This window comes from Atractosteus spatula, chromosome 3 (genome assembly GCF_055471065.1).
Source record: "Atractosteus spatula isolate fAtrSpa1 chromosome 3, fAtrSpa1.hap1, whole genome shotgun sequence".
NCBI lineage: Eukaryota > Metazoa > Chordata > Actinopteri > Semionotiformes > Lepisosteidae > Atractosteus > Atractosteus spatula.
Window position 1 is genome coordinate 32,621,668 of NC_142708.1, and position 21,974 is coordinate 32,643,641.

The 21,974-nt window shown below is 34.5% G+C and overlaps 1 protein-coding gene across 2 annotated transcripts; it reads right to left on the reverse strand.

Annotated features, from left to right (window-relative positions):
- Positions 1 to 522: 522 nt before the first annotated feature.
- mtx3 (metaxin 3) lies at positions 523 to 17,075 on the reverse strand. Of its 2 annotated transcripts, XM_088912176.1 has the most exons (9): positions 16,989 to 17,075; positions 16,125 to 16,194; positions 15,220 to 15,296; positions 13,847 to 13,939; positions 12,667 to 12,849; positions 10,008 to 10,084; positions 9,353 to 9,510; positions 7,794 to 7,882; positions 523 to 5,898 (listed from the first exon to the last, which is right to left on the reverse strand). In XM_088912176.1, the coding sequence occupies exons 1-9, from the start codon at positions 17,067 to 17,069 to the stop codon at positions 5,797 to 5,799; spliced, it is 930 nt and encodes a 309-aa protein (XP_088768302.1). In that variant the 5' UTR covers positions 17,070 to 17,075; the 3' UTR covers positions 523 to 5,796. The 2 variants fall into 2 exon arrangements, with proteins under 2 accessions (XP_088768302.1, XP_088768303.1); XM_088912177.1 differs by lacking the exon at positions 7,794 to 7,882 and having other exon boundaries at positions 5,823 to 5,898; positions 16,989 to 17,069.
- Between the last annotated feature and the right edge of the window lie 4,899 nt (positions 17,076 to 21,974).

Here is a 21,974-nt window from a genome sequence, read left to right on the forward strand (position 1 = left end):
GTACTGAATTGTATTTACAGATTTATATCATTTTCAGTTCCACTACTATATAGTTACCCACATATACACTGAAAAATGAACAAATCTTGAGACAGTGAAGTGAAATCTATTATTTTTCCTGTGTATTAATGACATTTGAATTTCAGATCAGAACAGTCATACTGTATGAAATAAAAAGTACAGAGCTTCAGCTTTTGTTTCTGGGTATTATTTTACACACATGTTTAGCCATGTTACAATAATGTCATTTGTTGTGTTCAATCCTCCCCAATTCAGGTGAGCATAAGTATTGGGACAAATTAAATGATTGTAATGTTAGTATTTGGATGCATACCCATTATATGCATTGTCTGCCTCAAGTCTGTGACCCATCAACATCACCAAATTTTTTATATGTTCCTGAAAAAGACAATATGTCTTTTTCAACTCCTAAATGCAGCCACTTTCAATTGTTGCTTGTTTGTGGGGTTTTCTGACTTTTTTCAACACGAGTACATTACTATACAGTTACACACCAGTATAAGTTATGATGGGGTTTTCCAATATTTATTTCAAACAATGTGAATAATTCATGAAAATCATATAACCAACAAATATAACAATCAAGTCCACACAACTCCAGCACTGATCAGCTAAGTGTCTTCTGGTACCACACCTAACTCCTAAGATAGGCTTCGCCTGGCTGTAGCATGTCTGCGAATCTTGATATTTTATTTAAGAAAAAATTAACAAAGTGAATTAGCAACACATCTGTATTACGTAAAAGAAAAAACAATATTTGTAACTGATACTGCAAAAATAGTCTGATATTTTAATGCACAATCAAAAAACATATTGCAAATGATACATTCAAATATTCTAACCTATTAAATACACTGCTGAGAAGAAATCAGAAATTAGGCACTTCTACTCTTTTCAAAGCATTTTTACTTCTTTATGTTGATACACAATACTAATATATTCTATGCACATTTTGACATTTTGCTTTAAACTAAGTTGATAAGTCCTGACTGATCTGTATTTTTGTACTTTTCCACAGTTGTTTAATCTAACCCTGAAATGGGACATAAAAAATATGTAGTTTTTTTTTCCCTTCTGAGTAACTGAGGCAAACATAAACACTCTTACAAGGTAACACAGCACGTTACATGACTCATGGATTGGAAATTAGGTTTTATTAGCAGAAGTCTGTCTGCAGGATGTTAAAGTAATGTTTTTTTTTTAATTAACGACACTTCATAATTCTTATGATATTTATAAAAATACTACATTCATTTCAGTGGAATATTAGCTGCTATTTCATCTTGTGAAATTTTACATGCATAACAGATGAGAATCCCTGCTTCTGAATTTTCCTTTCAGATCTGCAAAATGAATCAGGCGTCAATTATGGCTTTTATTTCACATCTGTTGCAGCTCTCAGTAGATCTAAAGGACAACGGATGACTTGTTTTTATATGTTTCTTGATTTATTATCCTTGGGAGCTGAAAAATAACCAGTCTAAACAAACAGATTCATAAATCAAACCTAGGCAACTCTAATCATCTTGAAATCTCCACAAAAACATTTTTTTTTGTTTGGTTGCATAGACATCAATAATGACAGGTTAAAAATTCATTTAGGGCACATCTTTCCCATACTAGTGAAAGTAATGTTAAAAATGATACAGGATGCTCAACAGTAGACATACTGCATTAGTCAGAAAATTAAAGCTATCATTCTCGTACCAGTGCGGCAGGTTAAGAACTAAACATGCCGTCCTACTCAGTGTGGACCTGCCAGTATAATCTGCAGAAGTGTTAGCGTTGATTGGAAGTGTAATTTAGTACTTGGTTCATGCTTACACAAATCCTCCTACTCATAGATCACTGTGGAGTAGGAAGCTGGGGATTTCCTCACCAAGCTAGGACAATCAAGTCCACACAACTCCAGCAGTGCTCAGCTAAGTGTCTTCTGGTACCACACCTAAGTCCTAAGAAAGGCTTTGTCTGATTGTAGCATGTCTGCGAATCTTGATATTTTATTGGACTATTTTAAATTATTTTGAAATGTCAGCCCACCTTGCATGCTACTTCTGTGCTGAGTGGTAGACTTTGCTCGATGGTTACATAATCATTTGAGCTTCCAAAAGAACTTCAAATGATATACTTCTTCTGTACTTGACTCTGCCTTTAGTCAAGAACCAGGCACAACCTGAAAAGCATATGGTCACTCCTATTATATATCCTCAGATGAATGAAATAGCATCATCACAGACTTCCTCAGCACACATCATAAACCACTACCCACAGAGTATTTTCTCATATGCAAAGAGAATAATACACGCTGTATGTACAGAGGTATAACACCATTTCCAACCACACTGGGAAATAACAGTGATACAGGAAGCTGAATGAAAATGTAAATGGCACATGTGTGAGCACACTTTGCTTAATAACTGAAGCTTGGTTCAGAAAAACATGTTCAATTATGAAATAATTAGATCAAATAACTGCTGGTTTTTCCCCTATTCAAGTCTCCATCATATTATTATTATTATTATTATTATTATTATTATTATTATTATTATTATTACAATTAAACAATAAAGAAAAACAATGAAAAATGTCTATATAAACTCTCATGTCAGCATATTAAATTAAACCAAACTACATTTTGTCTGTTCTTAAAACAGAAAAGTCACTGTACTCCATAACCATTACTTTGACAGATTTACCCAAGAACACCTGTAGGCTTTTCATCCCTGCAAACGTGTAACAGTAGCATTCAGCTTCATGAAACCAGAAAGCAACATAAGCAAATAAACAAATTGATCTTTTAAAAAAAAATGTGTATTAAAATTTGAATGTTATTAAGTATTGCTAATACCAAGAACAAGTCATATTAGGTTTATTGATGGAAACAAAGCAATGATTCCGATGTTGAACAATGCTTGTTCAACCTAAGTCGAATGTCTTGCAGTTTTGGATGGGTCAAAATGATCTCCAATTAAACAAGAATTGACAGAGGCAGAGATTATTTTAATTGCTTCTCCCCACCTAAATCTCACTTTTGGTGATATATGTTTATTACAAATTCTTTCTCTTACTAATGCTGCAAAATTAGTTAATACTTTTCTCTCCTCAAGGATAGAGTACTGAAAAGCCTTGTTAGCTGGTTTATCCAATAAGGTACTTCAGAAACAACAGTATGTAAATAAATTATAAAATTGTCTTGTTGACCTTCAAGAGTTACTATCCCTAAATTCAACTTTAAACATCATGTTTTTAATGCTCTTTAATTCATATCCTATTTCTATAATTCTATTGAAATATTATATTTCATATTTCACATGTATGCATGATTTATTATTTTATGTTTACTGTACTTTTTTTCTATGTGTCATTTAAGTAAAATGCCTTGAACTATAAGGCACTAGATAAGAATAAGATTGATCATTAGACCAGTACCACAAAAGGCAACTATAACAGCATCTCCGACTGTACATATGCTCTCAGGAATTGCACACCCTTTACAATTTCTATTGTAAATATATTACCTAGCCTGACTGCAACCAACAGTTACTTATATAGTGGATGTGTATACAAATATTTATTTAAGAGATAGCTGAGGATAGCTGAGATTATAATCCTGTGAGAATGTTTAATTACTCTCTCTATACAAACAAACATAAAACAACATGCTTAAGATTCTTGATTAATGAATCAATATTATAGATACCAAAACACAAACTGATACCAAAACAAAGCTTTCATGCATTTTCTTTCAACAAACAGCAGCAAAGCAAACACACTTTCAACATGGGAGCTATTAATGAGTCAAGAATATACATTTTCATTATCTTGAAGTGGAAAAAGGATAAAATCACTACAATGAATCATTCTGTGCCAAAATGTAGTAAAGAAAATCTTAAGGCTGTGATATTTCAGGTGTTACCTTAAATAAATCTACCTGTATCACATAACTTAAAAAGAGGTTTGCACTGAATGCATAATATAATGTTCTTGCCATGCACAGTGATTACAGCAGACAGAATATTAGTCATCACAGTGCACCCCTCCACATCTTAATTGTTCCTGAGGAAAATGGGTAAATGTTACACAATTTTGGAAATGTAAAAACTTTATATTATCACTGCCTTTGCAGTGCCTTTGAGTAACTGTCAAGCTTTACTATGATTAACATGGTTTTCTTAAGTACAGCGCTAAACACTAAAATTTCAAGTCTGTTTATAACATTTTAATATATTAAAATTTTGAAAATATTTCACTTTCCTGTACCTGTAAGTTTAACACAAAACTTCACAATTACATTTATAGGTAAATACAGCATCAAATTTCCAAATGTTTTTCATTCATATCAGTCCTTCTCAAAAACATAAAATCTTGAATCACCTGCAGAACGGATGTTACCTAAGTATATGTGAAAGTTTAATAAAATGTTCACTATAATAGTTTCGCCAGCCAGTAAACAAGTTAATCTTCATTTTATAAACTTTTCGGATGTAGCCAATTTCATTTTCTCTATATAAACAGACTGAAAATCTCAAAGGTTATCAAACATCTGCCTTCAATACAACATGTCTTTGTCTTTCCCACTGAAACAATTTCCCACTGAAATAATCAAACAAATGCTTGGACATGTCCAAAGTATCAATGTAAAGAACAACAATGTAACTGTCCTACTAGAATTTGATTAAAGGTCTTTAGGGATGAACTTTCCAAAGATGTAATTGCTTTCAATCTACATACTGCACAGTATTTATACTGGAAGAACTACAGAGCATTATGGAATGTGTGGATCTTCCCCTCCCCCATACACTGTGCCCCAAGGTGTAATGGAAATAGACTTACAAAATCATTAATTCCCTCTAAAAAAATAACATTATTCTTTTATCTTCTGAAACACAGTTGTACTGAACTCTTTGTTGGTGATGTTTGTATCTTGTGTTGTTGTGTTGGACTCTGCTGCAAAACAAAGCTCCCCCAAGAGATAATAACTGTTGAACTGAATTATACTCAGGATATGATCTGCAACATTACCTGGTGAATGTTCACTGTTGCAATCTACTGCTGACATTTCATTCACTAGCACTGGAAACCCAGTATGTTTAAATCATGAGAACTCACCAATTAAATTGGAAACCATTAAAACTGGAAACTGTTTCATTACAATCTTTCATGAGATTCCCCTGTATCTTGTAATAGAATCTCTTTCTGCCATCTGCCACCTCATCCACTCTTCCAATTCAGAGCAATTTTCCTTCATGCTTTTTACAGTAGGTCATCACAGCTCCAGGACACTTTATTCTACTTAGATGCTTTCATTTTTAGAGTACTCAATGAGAATGCACTCTTTTCACTGTTCTCAGCTGCTCTACCGGCAGATCAGTGTGTTTTACATGCACTCATGTTGCTGTAGTTCCCTAAACTGTTGCTTTCCATTATTTCAAGATAACCAATGGACCATCAGTATTTTTTAACAAGAATTTGGCCGCTGAACTCCATCATGCACCTCTACTTAGAATGTATAACCTACAGTAATTCACAATTTGCAAGCAGATAATATTAAGGCAATCTCTGCACAATGCAAGCAACTTGACGCCTGCCAAGCAAAATTGGTTCACTGTGCGCTTTAGTTTCAGGAAAGCTGGAATGCCTTGTTACAAAAGAAGTATACAGAAGCAGTCCTCTCTGTCAGGGTAGTGTTGGGATCTATACTCTCTTTGCCTGCTAACGTCCGAAGGTGTACCAGATCTTGCATTCATTTAAACTGTATTCATTAAGCAGCCAGGATCATGCCGGCATTGAAGAATTTCTTTCTTCAGAGATGAGGGAAGGTTTCAGGTCCGACCTCCTGGGCCTGTGCTGAGGACTGCTGCGAAGATTGTCATCCATCTACAGTATAAAAGAGCAAAGATATATCTGAATGCACAAATACAACATAAAAACTACAGCAGTAGGTAAAAAACAGGTATTAAAACTCAACCACTCTTCTATATTGAGGTGGATATAGGCGGATGTTGCACATTGGTGGTGGTGGAGGGGGGCCCCCATTACCTGTAAAGTGCTTTGAGTGGAGTGTCCAGAAAAGCGCTATATAAGTGTAAGCAATTATTATTATTATTTTTTTTACAATTAGTAGTAACAGATTTGGCACCATAATGAATTCATGATTTTAAAAGCATCATTTTCATGCCACATTCCAAACTTAACCAACTATTGAGGTTAATATCTGAGTGTGCTTATTTTTTAAACAGGAACAAGTAATAGGTTTATTCCATGCTAAAAAGAGAAGAAAACACAGCTTCACCCGAAGAAGGCTCCACAGCCGAAACATTGTGTTTTCTTTGCAGCCTACGTATGCTGACGCAGCTACCCACCTGAACTATTTTTTAAACACTCTTACTAAGAAATATACAGACTTAATTGTGCACCATGCCAATGTTGACAAAATATATAATTTAATGTGAAAATATGTATTGTTTTATTAAGCAGGATTGATACCTATCATTTGGAGGAAAATTTGACCTTTTTTACAAGTATCCACAATCTATATGCTAGCTATGCTAGAATTTTACACCTCATTAACATGAAAATTGTTAGGCATGCTTCTTCAACATTATTTACAGTATAGGCATGTGTCAGTATAACTTATCTCTAGCTGAAATTTTGCATTTATCCACTATTTGAAACTAAATTAAATTCATTTGTAGTTGAGTACTTTTGTCTCTTGGAGCCTGTTTCAGAACATGTAAACCAATTAAATCAGATAGGGCTGTAAGAATGTATAATTTACACACAACGAATTACACTGCTACCATACAACTGTTATAATTCTCCCTGAAAGCTGGCAGCAAATAGACATGGGGCAGTAATGAGCATACCATAACCATTACTGATCCAGATAATGCCGGTTAACCTGATATATAAGATGGCATGTTTTCACTTACACATTTCCCACTCACATTTTTAACATTTCCCTAATCTATTTCCCTCTTTTTTTGTAGCCATTAAATATTGCATAGCTTCTAATATATCAGCATGGCAAAAATGTATTTACAATAGTGGCTGCACTGGAACATCAGGGTAGAAATGGTGAACCTAGTGTAATTAGTTGACACGACACCACCCGAGACGTCTAAAGAAGAGCACGGACAGCCACTAGAATAGTCATTGCAGGTCTGTCCTTACTGTAGTACAGTGTGAAATCCCAAGCGTGATATCATTTGATTAGGAAGTCAGGCCTCTGCAAGCTGCATGGCCATTGCCACCAGTGGGCATTGCATATGGGTGTTACACATGTAATTTGAAAATTATTCCTTTCCTTCTGAAATTAAGGGAAGGATATACAAAGTTACAGCTGATCAGCATTTATTGCTCTCAGCACTGGCATAGAAGGCCTATCTATAGTATATCATCCTTAAGAAAGTTTTCACAAAAGCCACTTACAGGTCTTTGGTTAATCTTTTACTCTAAACAAAGATAATCAAGATAACACTGTCATTCTAGACTAGACTCCAGATTAAATTCAGAAAACACTGGGTGCATTTTTCTAAAAAAAATGTTCCATTTACTGCATTGATATCTAAGATATTGAAAAAACTCTTAATTATCTCAAATTATTATATCCATATTTTACCATTTTATGGATAGACACACGGTTTCACTCCATTCACACTATTTATCCATTCTTATACATTTTTAAGACTTAAGACTTTGCAAATAAAAACAATTTTGCATAAGGATTTGCATAAGAACAGAAAGAGACAGAATGCAAAGCAAGGCATGACCTTTTCAATTAAGTTGGATTCTTTATTAACAAGCTGTGTCAGCTTTTGCAGATTTGCATCTACTGCATCCTGGCTGGCTGGAGATAAACCTGAAGACAAAATATAAAGAAGACAGGAGAAGAGGTGCATTCACAAAAGCAGCACGAAGAAGAATGAACAAGATATAAAACAAAGCCACATGACAGCTACAAAGCAAGTTAATGCGGGCAGTTTGTAATCCCAGACTCAGAATTTCTTAAAATAGGTTCACTCTTGCTGGTGGACCCTCTGTAACAAACTTTACTCTGTAACAAATATTGGACAGCTAAATTCTGTGGCACAGGAAGCTGCTTCTGCCAAATATCAAGCTGATAATTACAAAAATACTTCATCAAACAGGAAGCAAAAGAAATGTTCACATTACAACTACTACCCAGGTGGCTTAAGGAATCAGTTTAGGTTTTAGGTAAATCAGGAAAGACCCTTTCTTAGCATCGTGTAAATTCATATAGAGAATTACCATGCCTTATATTGCCGCTATCTTCCCTTATACATGTATGCTCTAGCTGTTTCTAGGAGTCAGGAAGGAGGGACAGGAGAGCAGAATTGCAAGCTCATCAGGGTTTACTGTCCTTTAATGGTTAACAGGTGTGTACTAATCATGGAGGGGTTAGAGAGCAGGAGAGAGAATGTAGCAGCATAGGTCAATGGTGTTGAGTAAAAGAGAATGAAAGGAAACTCTCCCCCGTAATACGCAAGGAGAGGACTGAAATAATGATGAATGAAAAAAAAAGTTGATAATTACCACCAATATAGTATACACTTAAAAATATACAGTACAGTACATACATCAATTAGAGAATTACCTTTTAACAAATGTATAAATGCAGTACATTTCATTAACCTACACTGCATGACTCAGTAAATAAAACACACAGTAAAAATAAAAATTCTAAAGTCATTTAGGTGCTGAAAGTTGCTGCACAGCTTGCTTTTCACTCCAGTAACATAAACGCTCCTTAAATATTTCATTTTGGGACCCATGGGAGGTCTTTACATGGAGTCGAATTTCTTTAAGTCAGGTCATACATAATCTGGAGAGGAGGTGTATTTAAAATAAGCTGTGCTTTTTGTGTTAAAAAAGACCATCTATGATTATGAACGATCAAAATATAAAATGCAACGTAATTTTCAGCAGGGTTTAAGGCAAAACATAAAGCGCCCTCCTTAAGCATTCGGACATCAAAGTCAAAGCTCATTTTTGCCTCATAGTGAAGCAATTTGTACTGTGATTAGAAGGTTAAATGAATGTACAATACAGTATTTAAACAAAAACATATTGACGTGAAACTTTTGTTCAAATTCAGTTCTTAATGTTCAGTTCCTCTGATCTTCAGCACTTACTGTTCAATGTTTTAAATGTGATTTTGTAGTTTCTGAAGGATAAAACCTATCGTAATCAGCAGTAAAGGTGATGGAATAACTCCAAAGCAATGACAAATCTGATCCAATAGATTTTGTCAGGATAAACAGTGAAAGAGAAACAAAAGGACTCAAGTGGGAACTAAGAAATGTCTTACCAGAGGCGGTTTCTACAAAGTAAGTTTTAATTATGGCATCACAAAATTGGCCAAGGTTGGTCAGCTGCTTCAGGTGCACTTGTAGCTGTCCATTAGGAAGGTCTGCTTTATGAAGTGGTGCAATATATCCAAAAACAAAGGCATCAAGGCTGGCTGGCCTAGGGACATAACAAAATAGAAAATCAAACACTTCACTTAGTGGTCAAATAAGTGGTCTCAATATCCTAGTCTGTTGTGCTGCTGATTTATAAGTTACTGTCAATAACCTTCAACTTGGTTTCATCCCACTCTGCTCTTCTTTCATCCAAGACCTCATCAGCCAGATCGAATCACAAATAAGCAAATGTCCGCATGTTAAATTTGCAGATGTCGAGACCATACTTTAATTCAACTTCTTTATTAAAGGCTGTCATTTGAATCCAGCCAAAAGTAACAACATGTTAGCTAGATAAGAGACTCTAAGTCTGGTTTACACAGATGAAAGCCAATAATGATGCAGCAAAGTAGCTACAAATTATATAATTACACTTAGCTGCATTTATTTTACAGCATAGGCTCTTTATAAGCAAAATTTGCCTTCTGAACTGAAAGTGATAACATTTCATTTGTGATTTGCTCCACTCTGCATTTTGTTCTCATTCAAGACTGTACTCACATGTTTCCAAAGAAATACTGGGATGTCCCCAGTCTATGCGAAAGAAGATTCAGGCACTCCTTGGCTTCGCTGTAAATCTAATGAGAGACACGAGGAAAAGACAGGCCAGTATTTAACATTACGATATTGGTGTGGTACATCCTGCCACAGACCAGGCAAAGCTTTGGTGCTTATGTAATTATAGCATGTTTCAAATTACCGCCTTCTTTATACTTTATTTGAAGACTTCAGTTCAGATTTGGTTTCCTTACCAATAATTATACAAAGCTAACAAACTGTTCCAACATATTAGGAATGGTTGAAGTAACCCTGTAAAAACTGTTAGGGCTCACATCTCCTTATACAACATTTTAATTATGAATACTATACAGTATATCATATATGACGTGCATATGCTTTTCAATTTTACTCACAGTGCAGTAAATGCATGGTGATGTGAAAGTGTAAAAAAATGTAATGACAGAAGTATTGCAGAGCAATCTAACTATTACTCTTATCAGGTAAAAAACAGACAAATAGTTAGGGTTTCAGCTGAGGTTACAGTAAATTTGTGAGTTGGGTTTTGAGACAGAGCTCCAGTTGTTAAAATATAGCATGAATTAAGGTGGGAGCTAACGGTAGAGAGAATGACAATTATTGGTGCAGGTATTTTCCACTGATCGTTATTTGATCTGAATACAACAGTTTCTCCAACTACACACTTTTTATGCAACGTGTGCACATTATAGTCATTATGTACAATACATACAATTCTGAATGTTATTTTTTTATATTTTTTATACTGAGAGCCTATTGGTCCTGTGTTTGTGATTTTAATTTTGGACATGTTTTGTTAAAGCAAAGCGATATAATTTACATACTATTCATCTCTTTTAAGTATTCTGGAAAAATAAACAATCTTTTTTCATGAATGGTATACAGTATTTGAGAATGACCTGGAGGGAAAAAAAAAGATTTTCTCCCATGGCCAGCTAGATTGTCAGGAAAAAAATGGAAAATAACTTACACTTAAGGTGAGAATCAACTTGGAATGCTCAAGATGGACCAAACCTGAGAACCGCTTCAGACTTTGACATTTATTTATTTTAAAAATATAAATAGAAACTTATAAAGACAAAAGACAAAACAAAGCCAGTTAAACTCTAATTTTTCAGGTTTCCAAGTATTCTCTCCTAATCACTTATCCACCATATGAGTAAAGGTTGTATATGTAAATGAAAAAAGTTATTATACGAGTTATTTATATGAGGTCGCACAATGATCTTAAACTCAGAACAGTCAGAGACTACCTTGTAATTTAATGAGAAATCCAGGGCACTGAGATCACATTCAGTGACATTTTTGTTAAACCACAATAGCTTTCACCTTCTCTTAGATTACCAAGAGACCATTAAAAATAACTGTCTTCTACTCACATTGCTTTGCAGCCAGACCAGAATGGGCACTGCACCCCATTACTGAACTACCAAAACTGTAAGCCGGCATGGAAATTCAAAAGAATGGAAACATCAATGTAAAGGCACTTAAGAGAGGGCTGGGCCACCGCATTCAGCCAGTTCATGCAAATTCATGCACCATGACGTACAGTCTATCAGCATACGGAATCTTGCAGGAGAGACACTGCGCCACTCTCCCATGAGAAAATCAATCAACTCATGCCTGGCCGATGGAGGGGGAAACACTTCTCTGGTGTCATTCTGGAATATCCCATAAATGTTCTATTGGGTTAACATCTGGTGACTGAGAAAGCCATGACAAATGGGTAACATCAGTGTTGTGCTTATTAAAACATGTGCACTGTGGATGGGGGCATTTTCATCCTGGAAGACACTCTTACTGGCAAGCAAGAAATGCTGCAAGACGGGGTTGGAAATGATCGCTCAATACAATTAAGTTGTGATGTGAAGTGTTGCCGTTGCCTTCTAAGGGAATTAATGCAACCAAACCATGCCAGGGAAATGTGTCCCACAACATGGCAGAACCCGTAATGCATCTCATCAAATCCCATTTCTCCACCGTCTGTGTTCTCTGTACTACCGGACTTGCAAACATGCCAGGTGTGATGAGCGGTTTGTGTACTGCAACCTGACTACGCCATCACAATTTATGGAGTTCCCCAGCAGATCATTGTTGATGAAGCTGGCTGCTTGCGGCCCAGGCTGATTTTCAGGTAATTTATCTGCAGTTGCTTTCCTGTTTCGTGCATGCATGTTCATTTCAATTTTGGAGCCTGCGCTTTGGACGATATCTTTCCCTCAGCATTCTGATCTGACATCACCTTAGAAACCACTGGTCGTGAAACAACAGCAAATTGTCTTGGTCACTGAAGCTTCTTCCAAACATGCCCCTACAATCACCCCTCTTTCAAAGGCATTGTGGTATCCTCTTACAGTCATTCTAGCCATAATTATAAGCAACCAGCCCTGTGAAATATTTTTATACATATCCCTAAGCATGCTAGGATGTCATTTTCATATTTACACAACTCCGCCCTTGCTTTCATTATACTTGGTGTCCCTCATTTATCCAGGATCATCACGAGAGTAGACATGTTATCCAAGTATTCCAAGTATTTATTCATGTGACACATGACTCCGTCAATAATCTGCATTATCAGTCTGGGCTGCCAAATAAAACACTATAAAACAAAATGCCTTACTTTTGCTTCCACCTCACTGATGCTGTGCAATGGAGGTTCCCCTTTAGTCAACATAATCCGAGACAGAGCCTCGCTGGACAGCCTGCTAGGTAGGAAGAAGTTTAGTGGAAATGGGGTTCTGGAAGCAAACCATGGCCTTGTTACATTGGAGTAGTTTTCAACATCCACCCAGAATGTGTGCAACTAGAAAAGAGATGGAAATCACAGAACACATTAACTTGGCACTCTTATTTTGTGCTTGATTCAAAATCTTGTCACACTGACTTGTTTGAATCCTTCAGATCTTACAAATATATCATTTTTTATGAATCTGAAGTTCAATCCATTTTCAATATGAGGAGACTTTGAAATTAGTCAATGATAACAGATTGTGTGGACTATGTGTGATGTAATTTCCTTTTTGTTTTAAATATTATAACTTTTAGAAAAATGTTTTGAAGTTTTCAAACCAGTCAAAATTTCACTAGGTCATGTGTTTAGCAATGCACAACTTTGTTATTGTATTGTATCATATCGTGATATTATTTCTAAAGTTAATGTAGTTGGTTTTCTGTGAAAACCATTATCTGTTGGGAAGGCTGAATTATTTATTAACATTAAACTTTGTTATTTTACATTTTGGATATTTTTGTATACAGTATATAGTGTACTTTCCTTCCTCTGTGGCCTTCCTACAACAAAGTGCCACCAGGAAATCTGTTAAACTGTTAATTTATTGATCACTGCACACAATCAGCTTTATATCAATCAAACAGAACCATTGTCCATTTCTTTGTCATCCAGCTTATCTGACCCACAAAAACATATTCATCGCTTGAAGATAACAGACACACTCTTTCTCCTGGACAACACAGTACAAAATCTGTTTCTGAGAGACAGCAAGAAAGAGAATTACAGACTTAAACTAAAGACTCCCATCTTTCAGGTCAAATAAGCCCTGGCCAAATAAAACCAGGGGCTTATGTGCACCATATAAAAATGCAGGACACTGTTTTGTAAAAGAAACCAACTTACATCAAAACACAATCTTTTAGGACTAAAATGTTGCATGTCTGCATTTTCTTCTTTACTCTTATTAAATGTACATGTATTCCTGTAGCATATGGTCATTCCAACTACAGTGGTATTTGTGTTTCCCTCTGGTGATGGCTGTATTTCAATAGAAATATACAGTACTTACCAGTGCCGGACGCAGTTTCTCCTCAAGCAGCGCAATAAAGGCCAGTGTATCAGCTCCTTGTTTAGCTGTGAGTTCATAGTCAGCATTGTATCTCTGTTAAAAGAAAAACATGCTTTTATCCAAGATGGACATTTTCTATAAGCTTAGTCATTAATGTTCCTATGATTTTTAGTATAAGTTTGGCAATTGTATTATGTTTCAAAATTCTCAAAACTAGAGTAGCCTCAAAATCTATACATACCTTAATTAAAAAATATTTTAATATTTTCTTTTTCAATCATTCAAATACAAATTTTATTAAATAATAAAATTAAAAAGGTTTTTAAAACCTGTAAAAAAAGTCTTTTAGCCCAAATGTAAACATATATTTAGGTAACAAATGCTAAATAAATATTAGGATCCAGAATCTTAATGATTTCCACTCATCCTTTTTTTTTAAACAATTTAAAAAAAGATGAGCAATAGTAGCTAAATAAAACTTAAATATAATAATGTAAAATTTGATCACTTTCTGTCCAAGGCATCTACTGCTCTTGACCTAAGGACACATCCCTGGGTCTAGGACAGCAGTAGAGCAATAATGAAAAGATGTAGTAGGGTTTTTCAAGTCTGCTTTCTACAGTTAAAACATGAATTACCTGATATCAAAAAAGTAGCTTGTATTTTACTTAAAGGACAAAAACACCTGCTGCCCATGGAGAAGGGTTTCACAATTCACAACCATGTAAAGGATGAATACTGGTTTGGAAGACACAGGAGAGTTGACTATTGCTTACAGTGCCTTCGAAGCAGGGATGTCCAGTGAGGCACTCATATGAAGAGTAAGCTAGGCCCAATACTTCATAAATCACTGAATTTAATCTGTGCTTTATCATTAGCTGACTGCAAACAGGATTGTACAGTCAGAGGTGCAAAATTAGCACTGCTGCGTTTTACTAGATTTGAGATGATGATGGTATCTTCGGATTCCTACATAATAGCAGCCCCATATAATGTACTACAGTACAGTATGTGCCTATTAGCTCACTGTTATTGGAGCATCTATCCTTCCTTCAAGCCTTAGAATCCTTGTTTTCACTGCGGTTTGACAGTGTGGAAACAGAAAGGTCTGACAAAAGCAGGCACACTAACACCGCCTTCAACTATACCTTTCTAAAATGCGGGTTGTAGCTGTGAGTTTAGCCAAATAAAAACTAGATATTCCAAATTAAGAGGTAGAGAGAAAAAACACTGATGGAAAATTTTAAAAAATGTTTCCGTATTAGCAGGGTTTTAATGTACTTCACATTATAAATGGAAACAACAAAAAATCAATATCACAGAACATGTGGCCTGAAAGCAAAGAGATGTAACCAACTTAAAAAATGTGAAACCTGTTTCCTTAAATAGCTCAAAATGTGCACAGGCTCTGTTACAGTGGTCCCATCAAACTCCAATGCTGGCACAGTTCCTAAGAGAGAGTGAAGAAAAGTTTATGTCATGGAATAAAGTAAAATCACATTTAAGATAGTGAAACACCTTAATAATAAGGACTAATTCAAGGACAGTCCAAGTTAAAGTCACTGGTTAGACTGTACTGGAAGAGTGACTTGTTTACTTAAATTGGAAATTATGTTGCTCTTCAGCTTATGTTCAAATGGCCTCTACTGTGTTTCTGAAGGATTCAAATTCCCATATGAAAGATACAGTAGCAAGCAAAACAGAAGTTAAACTCTTGATTTGCTATGGCATGTAACAGTAACAGGATGACAATCTCATAAAAGACAAGGTGTTAGTACAAGCCAAGTCCAACAGTATGCATATATAATTTAGCTATTATACCTTCAATCCTTGAGTGTCCCAAATAGTTCCTATTCTTGTTTCAACTGATAACCTTTACATTAAAGAATTAATTATCTTACCTAAAGTGGGAAACTGTAGAAGCTAGCACGCCTCAAAAAAAAACAAAACAAGTAGAGGTTCATTTCACACTGAAACATTTTCAGGACTGAATGAACCTGTACTTATTCTTACAGATATCACATACAGTATATGTCTACTGTATTTAAGTGAAAACCAGTGCAGCTTTCACTAGACTGAGAGAATTGGAAATTGATCACATAATTATTTCAAAATAAAAAATAATAATTTCAAAACTGACGGGTCAAAGACTGGAGAACCAGCTCCTAGGTTTCATAATTCAAAATTAATACTATGAATGTATTAATTAGTAATATATATAGTATATAATATATATAATTAATATAGTAATATATTACTAAAAACTATATATTTTCACCTGTTAAGGTCCTCCATGTTAAGTCAATAGGCAGTACTTTCAGCTGAGCTCCTGAAAATTTGGCGTAGGCCTAGAAGAACAAGAGAATGTACCCAATAACAAGCACAATCTACATTTCAGGCTAATATTCCATTTTTATTGCTATGCTTGAATTTACTGCATTCCAGATATGTAAAGAGCATAAACAGTCTCCGTATTTTAACTGTGAATAAACGGGTAACAAACCTTCAAAGAAAGCCCATAACACTTATATTAAAATACAAAATATGAATAACATATCAATTTGAAGAAAACTGAGATGTTTAAAAGAAAGCAAGTAATTTGGTTATGCAGATATTAATTTTTAAAGTATTAGAGTTCTGCTAATATGGTAAACAAAGAAGAAGGTTAAACCTTGAAACAACACTTTACGTACGTTAGAAATCAGAAACAATATACATTTCCACGGTTTTTAAAAAACGGGGTATGAAGTCATTTTGGACAGTGACAAATCATGCACTTTATGCACTGTTATTTTTTCAAAGCAGAGTCGAAGTACTGTTAAGTGAAGGTTAAGGAGAGATGCGCTATTAAAAATAAAACCAGTGACCTTGAAAGTAGCTCTAACTAAACTGTGCCAGGCTTTACTATTTTAATTTCACCAGAGTCGATAAAATATACAGAATTTAATCATTTATTTTACTGTACAAGCAACAACAGCCATAGATCTGAATTCACTGTACAGTACATCTGCCGGTGTTATCAGTCTTTTTGAGTATCGGTAGCCACAAACGCATCACGGTTTTTCGCCACTTCTCTGTAGACATATTTTAAATTCACTATGTGTTCGGTGCTTGCTTGCGCATTTATATTGAAAGCAGTTACCATAACAATAAGAGAATCAGTGTGTACGGATGGCAAACCCCAATCACTACCCCAGCAGATCAGCTCCATGGGAGTCGCCATTTTTACTTCACTGAACAGGAAGTACTCAAAAGTGCCGCTGTGTGAATCTGGGCATTCATCTTATTTTACTGAGCGAGGCAGCACTATGCACAGATCAAGGATGAACTCTAACAACAATAAAAAAAAATGTCTAAAAAAAGTCATTTTAATTAAACCTCCCTATTACTAATCGGTAACGGAAAGCCGAAATGCTTCGAAGGGTCAAATTTCCTCTCCTGTAAAACTGAGAAACCTTTCTCTCACGTGTGCATAGAAATAAAACATTTTATTGTACTCTACGATTGATGCTTGGGGGCAATTCCCAGGTAGTGAGAAACATGTTTTTTTTTCTTAAAAGCTGTGAAAAATAACGTTCTTATAACATTAGTATTATGACTTTTGAACATACTTTGTCCAGTACACACAATATTAAATATTTAAACAGAAAACAATGTGGATAATCGTTCTTCTTTGACACATTTTAAAGTTTGTGGTGTAGAAATTCATATCACAAAATATACAGCAAACTGTAACATCCATCCAACCATATTATCCAATACAGGGCAGAGAACCAGAGCCTGCAAACAACAAGCACAAAGACAAAGTTAGTTAATGCTTAATTTGAATAGTTTCTTAGTCTAAGAAAATACACACATGCTCACAATATCTAGGTGCCTGTAATATAAAATAATAGAGTTATAAGCAAACTTGAGAACTAGAAAATAAATAAAAATCCCTTATACCGCAAATGTATTTTTTTAGAAATAGTGATGCATTTTTTAATTATTTAAAATGAATTGTAACTTTCTAAGTGCTTTGGACCTTTAAGCAATGCAATAATGCACTTATGCTTGGGAGTCTTTATTCTGGAATTAATTCCCTGGGCTGGGTGCTATTATTATAATTTAGAATCTGAAATCCCTTCATAATTAAATCCCATTGATTTACCTCAAATATTTTAGACCAATGCAGTGACTTACCAACAGCACACATTGCAACAGAAATGAGGAAAGCATGACATAAAATACTAATAAAAAAATATTTTTTTTGTTTTATATGCCTTAGATGTTCTTGCCTGAATAACACATTTTTGTTACTGTAGTTTACTAATAACACAGAGAAAACATCACAACACAACCTGAATTGACCAAGGTCAACCTGTAGTACCCTTACTTAAAAAAAATAACTTTTCAAAAGAAAATAGCATTTTCTACAAAATAAGCATCTACGGCCTTATGCTTTTCAAACATTTTATCACCTTCAAGTTCGAAAATAATTTTACACTTTTTCTCAAAGGATTATCATATAAATACAAATATGACTTTGTTCTGTATCATGTTAGGATTTGTTTTTTAGGAAGGAGCTCTTGTTAGGTTCACTGCTTCATTTTTACTATACAAATTGTGAAAGGCTTCTTAGAAATGGTCAAATGCAAGTTACAAGTGAAATATTCCCTACAGTGTTTTCCAGACTGTCTGCCCTATATTTTTATTGGAACGCCTTCATGACTTTGCTTCATAAAGTGTCAATAAAAGAAAATCATTTCACTTCCAATGTCATACCTTTTCACAAATTTAATTGAGGTTGTAGACAAGTCACCATTATGGAGTGCTATTAAAGTACTTTTTTATTCTGACAGGACACATAAGAAATTAAAGGTTCTGGAAACTGCCTTCATCCTCTGTAGATACAAATGTGGGCGCCACATTGAGAGGATCTGCACTGAGGTCTGTACTTTGCGCAACAGGAGTCTGGTAATTAAACTCTGGTAATAGCTTTACCGTTAATCTTGGCTAAAATGTGCAAGGTGACAAAAAGAAAATAGAAGATTGTAGATTTCTAGTGGTGTTCATAGACTGGGACAATTTAGACCCTCTTGAGCTCATATGCAATAATAACAATTCTTGGTGTTTTTCAGAAATACATTTAGAAAGTGGTTCTTTTTGTCATTTGTTGAATCAGTGAATTGTGTTTGCAGAAAACAAAATCATTATGTGGCGCTAGTAAACTAAACTTTGTTAATAATGTTTTATTTAACTTATGTAGCCTAATAATAATTTGGTATATTACGCATACAGGACATACTTTTAGTCTCCTACTGTATATTGCATTTTTTCTTGGTTTACATTAAAAAGATGAAAGTTTTTTTTTTAATGTTAACTGTTTATTTTGGAATCCAACACTCCTGCATCTCTAGCTGCTGTTAGTTATATTTGTTATAATGTTGTAATGTATTTATTTTTCCTTTGAAAATTTTCTTATGACCATTTATTCAAGAGTTAGACATACAAGTGTCCTTTACATTCAAAACTGAATATAATTGTGAAAGAAGTGTTAATTTTTTATAATCATACTAGAAGTAAATCTAAAGGTACAGTATGTGGGGAAATTGTTCCCTAGCTGCTTTAATATAATATAATGCAATACTTAACTGTTGAAATAGGTGTAACACGTTTTGTGCAGAGTAGATTTTCAAACTGTACAGTATATTGACTTACTGTACTGTATATGATAGCAGTAGAGCAGAATGGTGGCCCAGTGGTTAGCATTACTGCCTCTCTGCACTAATGTCCTGGGTTCAGTTCTAGATCTGTGATCCTATATAGTTTGTATATTCTCCCTGTGTGTACCTGTATTTCTTCCAAGTGCCCTGGTTTCTTCCACAGTCTAAAGACAGGTGGGTACGCTAACTGGCTTCTGGGAAAGGTCTAAACTAAATCTCCAACAACTAGTCCAAATTGGTCTAAACTGTTATATATTACATATACAGTACTGTATCTAATGTAACTAGTGTTTGATTTTTTACTGCTGACAGTTTTATTTTAAACTTCATGCTCTCTGCATGTCTTATACTTTAGCTTGAGAGAAATGTTTTGTGCCAAACATCAATGACCTGAAGTGGTTTTAGTGGTGGATTGTAAACATTTCCCCACAAATTCTTTAGTTTGTACTTGTAATCACGCTCTAATAACCATTCATGGTAAAATTGGATCCCAGTCTCTCTCAAGCATATTGTCCTTTTTCAAATAAGGCATTTTTCTGCATTTGTCTGTAATTCTGTTCTGAAAGTTCTTAATTGCTTGTATGTTTCATCTGTTAACAGCTAGAATACTGTAAAGCTTACATTACTTTTTCCTTTCACTGCTAATTTATGTCAAAATATTTAGTTTAAAAATCTACCACGCACAAAATGTATTACATCTGTTCTTACAGTTATGGCTAATATTAAATAAGTGAGTTCCAATTAGATATTTTGTCTTTCTGATTCTGAGACCTTAATGTGATATATAGCGTACTGACTGGGGAGACAATTTTTTAAAACCATTTTTCTTATTGTTTTGTTTTCAAGGTTCATGTGTCTAGATTGGTAATTCAGCTGTTACAGAAAATTTAAAGACAATATGATGAAGTTAAACATGACATAATCAAAACGTTTTTGCCAGTGATTTCTTTCCAAAAAATGATTCAAAGCAATACTTTTCCATGAGCAAAAATCCTGAAGAATATGTTAAGAATAGTCCTGTAAAGTTATGTATGTCATTTTTGGTAATGATATGGTTGTGAAGGAAATACCTGTAGTGTTGTGCTGGGAAGATGAATGTCATTTGAATTGTACTCCAAAATGTAAATAATACTATTACAAAAGCCAATAACTCTAAAAATGATTGGTTACAGATATTTAACTTGGAATTTCACCAGTGCTAGGTTATGCCATAGAGACTGAATTACTGAGTTTGCCTAGTCTTACTCAAATCAGTTGTTTTTTTTTCTTGGACACAGGGGAATGTCAATATTTAGAGTAAACATACTGTAGTTAGGCATAACCCAATACTTTTAGTTAGAAACAGTCCATGGAACTTCAAAAACAACAATAGAAGGAAGCTGAAAAAAGTAGTGCCCAGATAGCTAATTGACAACAAACAATTGTTGGAACAATGAAAGTAACTTTTTGTGGGCCTTTTCTTTGTCCATATACTATAAATGCCCTTTCTTTAATAGTAAACTTGTGAATATCAGACCGTTACTGATTTCTCCTGCTAAAATGTTGATGCATATGTTATGTGTTCTACAGACAGGACATTCAGAAAAGGCTTATCTCTTTTATCATTACCTGTTCTTTACATAAATTACTGTAAAACACCGATTGTGAAGAGGGTTCTTTTTACTGTCTCCATAGTGATCAGTCCTATTTTGCTAAGCCATCAAATCGAGTCATAATACGAATGTTCCTACTGGTTTGGAAACAAGGTGAGTGTTGCTTGAAGAAATTCAGTAATTCAACATGAGCCTAAAACATTATATCCTGGCCATTAAAACATTGTACAAGGGTCTAAAAAAATAATTTTTAAACAAGCAAAATGCAAATGACTATCATGACACTGGTATGTCATTCTGTAGATAATAACAAAAGTTAAGTGTTCAAAATCTCTGTTGCAACAAAGGCAGAGATATTGAATAGCTGAAAAAAGTAAAAGATAACATGTCATTGTTTTTTATTTCATCCATATTTTTAGTTTTTAGTGCACATATTACACTGTGCATGTTAATAAATTATTATGGATATTTAGTAGGAAAAAAACACATTTGTCACAATTTTTAAATGCTTTATGTATTTCAATACACAAGACATAAATACAGCGTGTTTTCTAAAACATTTTGATGTTTTCATTTTATGTTAATATGAAACCAATCACTTTTGTCAGCTGGAGAAGCCATAGCACTGTGAATATACACACGGTTTAAAGTTGTATAATGCATATCTATCCTGCAGACATACAATAGAGTTAAAGGATGCTGTCTTACTTTAAGTTTGAAGAGATCAGGGTTCACAGCTTTATGTTTCACTAAACCTCAAATTTAAGGAGCCGAATGAGCCCAGACATGGTGTCCCTGGACCAATAGGGTTTTTGTGTCTTTGGTCACACC

What these genes read in the sequence shown, in the direction of transcription:
- mtx3 (XM_088912176.1), bottom strand. Translation starts at nt 17,069, where the DNA reads ATGGCGACTCCCATGGAGCTGATCTGCTGGGGTAGTGATTGGGGTTTG. An exon ending in AACATGGAGGACCTTAACAG is followed by an intron (nt 15,297 to 16,124) that starts GTGAAAATATAT and finishes ACTCTCTCTTAG; the next exon opens with GAACTGTGCCAGCATTGGAG. An exon ending in CTTTGTAGAAACCGCCTCTG is followed by an intron (nt 7,883 to 9,352) that starts GTAAGACATTTC and finishes TTTTGTCTTCAG; the next exon opens with GTTTATCTCCAGCCAGCCAG.